General features: G+C 63.1%; 1 protein-coding gene across 2 annotated transcripts in view; it reads right to left on the reverse strand.

The window, feature by feature from the left end:
- The window catches only part of TBX1 (T-box 1), a 10,833-nt gene that overhangs the window by 6,851 nt on the left and 1,750 nt on the right, over positions 1–2,232 (reverse strand). Inside the window, exon 2 of one of the 2 annotated variants that reach the window (XM_027892608.1) lies at positions 1,546–2,002. In XM_027892608.1, the coding sequence (XP_027748409.1) occupies positions 1,546–2,002 (457 nt within the window). The remainder of the gene's footprint in view (positions 1–1,545; positions 2,003–2,232) is intronic. The other variant, XM_027892609.1, reaches the window with a different exon arrangement.

Below are 2,232 nucleotides of genomic sequence, written 5' to 3' on the forward strand. Positions count from 1 at the left end.
TCCTGCCGGTTTTCTCCGTTTTCTCCAGTTTTTATTCGCCTGTCTGGAGATTCGACAGTGCCATAAAATAAGAGAAGAAAGGTAGGGAAAAAGCCCCTGATTCAAATCGAGTTGGTTAATTTTCGAGCCCTTTTGAAGTGGGGTATTTGCAATCCTTCCGCTGTTCTGGGAGAGCGAAGAAAGCCAGATTGAAGAGCTCCTGTTTGCAGAGAGCCTCTGCCTGGAGTCTGAACGACCTTTTCCGCTAAGGAAAGCAGCGCCGAGCCCGGCGCCGGGCTCAGGGGCCGCGGCCGGAGACAGCGAGCTACGCGAGCAGGCGCCGGGGCAGGCTCCGTCTGCGGGAAATCCCGCCCGGGGTCCCGCAGCGCAGCACCGGCTGCTTTGGCACCGGACACCGCGGGGATTGTTTCGTTTTAATCAATTGCAAATTAAAAAACAAAACAATAAAATAAAAAATTTAAAACAAAACAAAACAAACACAACCCCCCAAACAAACCAAAACAACTGCATACATGTAAATCGGTTTCTTTTTTTGCACTTTCGGGATCCCCAAAACCGCTGGCGGGAGAGCCCACAGCGGCAGTCACTGCTCCTACCGGGCCGTTCGGAGCAGAGTCCGACCCGCGCCCCGGCCATCCCGCCGCGGCCAGCCCCGGGCACAACCGGGAGCAAGCACCGGGAGATTCCTTAATTTGTTTGGTTTTCTCTTCTCCCTGCCCTCCGGATCGCTCCCCCCGAAGGCAGCTCTGCCCGGAGCTGGGCGGGGAAGGCTCCGCAGCTCTGCCCGAGCCCCGCAGCCGCGGCGCTTCCCGGGGATCTCCGTTAAATGCAACAATTAAAATCGCAATCGGGGCTCCTCTTCCCCCGAGCTTTGCTCGTTTCTAACGCGATCGCATCAGCCGCTTCCTTTGTTCCCTGGCCGGGAGCGGGGTCCTGGCCCCGGCACCGCGTCGCGGCGGCCGGAGCAGGGCCGGGAAGAGCCGGGCTCAGCCGGGCTCGTTACTCAATAATCGGGAAATGCAACAGCCTTGGAACACAGTTCAAGGTGCAGAATTAGGGTCTGTTCGAGTCCCCGCCGGAAGGAAAATATCTACCCGTCCTAAAACATGCGTTTAGCAGGTACTGCACCGTTGGAGTGTTCGTTTTGTCTTTTCCCCGGGAACACACACTGTCGTCCGTAAACGCGGATCCAAGTGCTGTGTGGGATCACCGGCAGCCAGAGGAGCACAGAGCCCTTTCCAGCAGGGGTGAAACCCAGTGCCCTGCCCGCCGTCCTCTGCGCGCCTTTGCCGCCAGCCCGCAGCACCCGCGGCCCTTGGGCCGCAAGAGCCGGCAGAGTTCGCCTCGAGAGAAGCGCCAGAATCAAATGACGGCCACCGCTGGGCCGGACCGCTCCGCCACTCACCCTTTGGCAGCCTCAGCTTTCCCCTAAACTGCGAATTCAACCACCCACGGCCGGACTCTGCCTGACTCCGGCTGGCCTGAGTGCCCGGGTCCGGAGGGAGCGGCTGGAGAGCCGGGGCCACTCGGGAGCTCCGCACTGACCTGCCTGCCTTGGTGACGATCATCTCGGTGCCCAGCTGGTTGAACTCGTCCCACAGCGCCTTCATCTCCAGCTGGACGCTCACGTTGGCCACCTTCGGGTTCTTCTTCACCGGCGCCTTGGCCGTGGCGGCCGCCCCCGCGGAGCAGCCCGAGACGGCGGCCGGCCCCGCGGCGGCTCCCCCGGCACCCTCGGGCTGCTCGGGGCCTGGGGGCGGCGGGTTGGTCCCGGCCGCCGCCCCGCCGAAGGGATAGCCGTGCTGGGGCTGGGGCGGCGGGTGCGGGTGCTGCTGAGCCGTGCAGGGCTCGTAGTGCGGCGGCTCATGCTGTCCGTACGGGTCCCCCGGGGAGGGGGAGAGGTGGTACCCCCCGGAGGCGTTCAGGCTGCTCAGGCTGTTGGCCGTGAAAGCTGCAACATCGCAAAAATGGGACAGCTGGGTGAGCCAGGGGCTGGAGATAGCTGAAATCATTCCAAAAACAGGCGGTCAGGGCTCTGCTCCGGCTCCCGCTTTCCCCCCAGCTCCGCGCCGGATCCGTGGGGTGCCCTCCGCCTCCTCTCCTGCCCCGCGCCCAGCCCAGCGGGGCGCCTCCCCCTTTCCGCTTTGCTTGGCCCCAGCCTCGCTCCCCCCGGGGCAGGCGGGGAGCTCGCTGCTCCCGCTGCCTGCCTGCCTCGGCTTTTTTTTTTTTTTT

The sequence above is a fragment of the Empidonax traillii genome, unplaced genomic scaffold (genome assembly GCF_003031625.1).
Source record: "Empidonax traillii isolate 1590-97213 ecotype Southwest subspecies unplaced genomic scaffold, ASM303162v1 scaffold361:size2146424, whole genome shotgun sequence".
Lineage (NCBI taxonomy): Eukaryota > Metazoa > Chordata > Aves > Passeriformes > Tyrannidae > Empidonax > Empidonax traillii.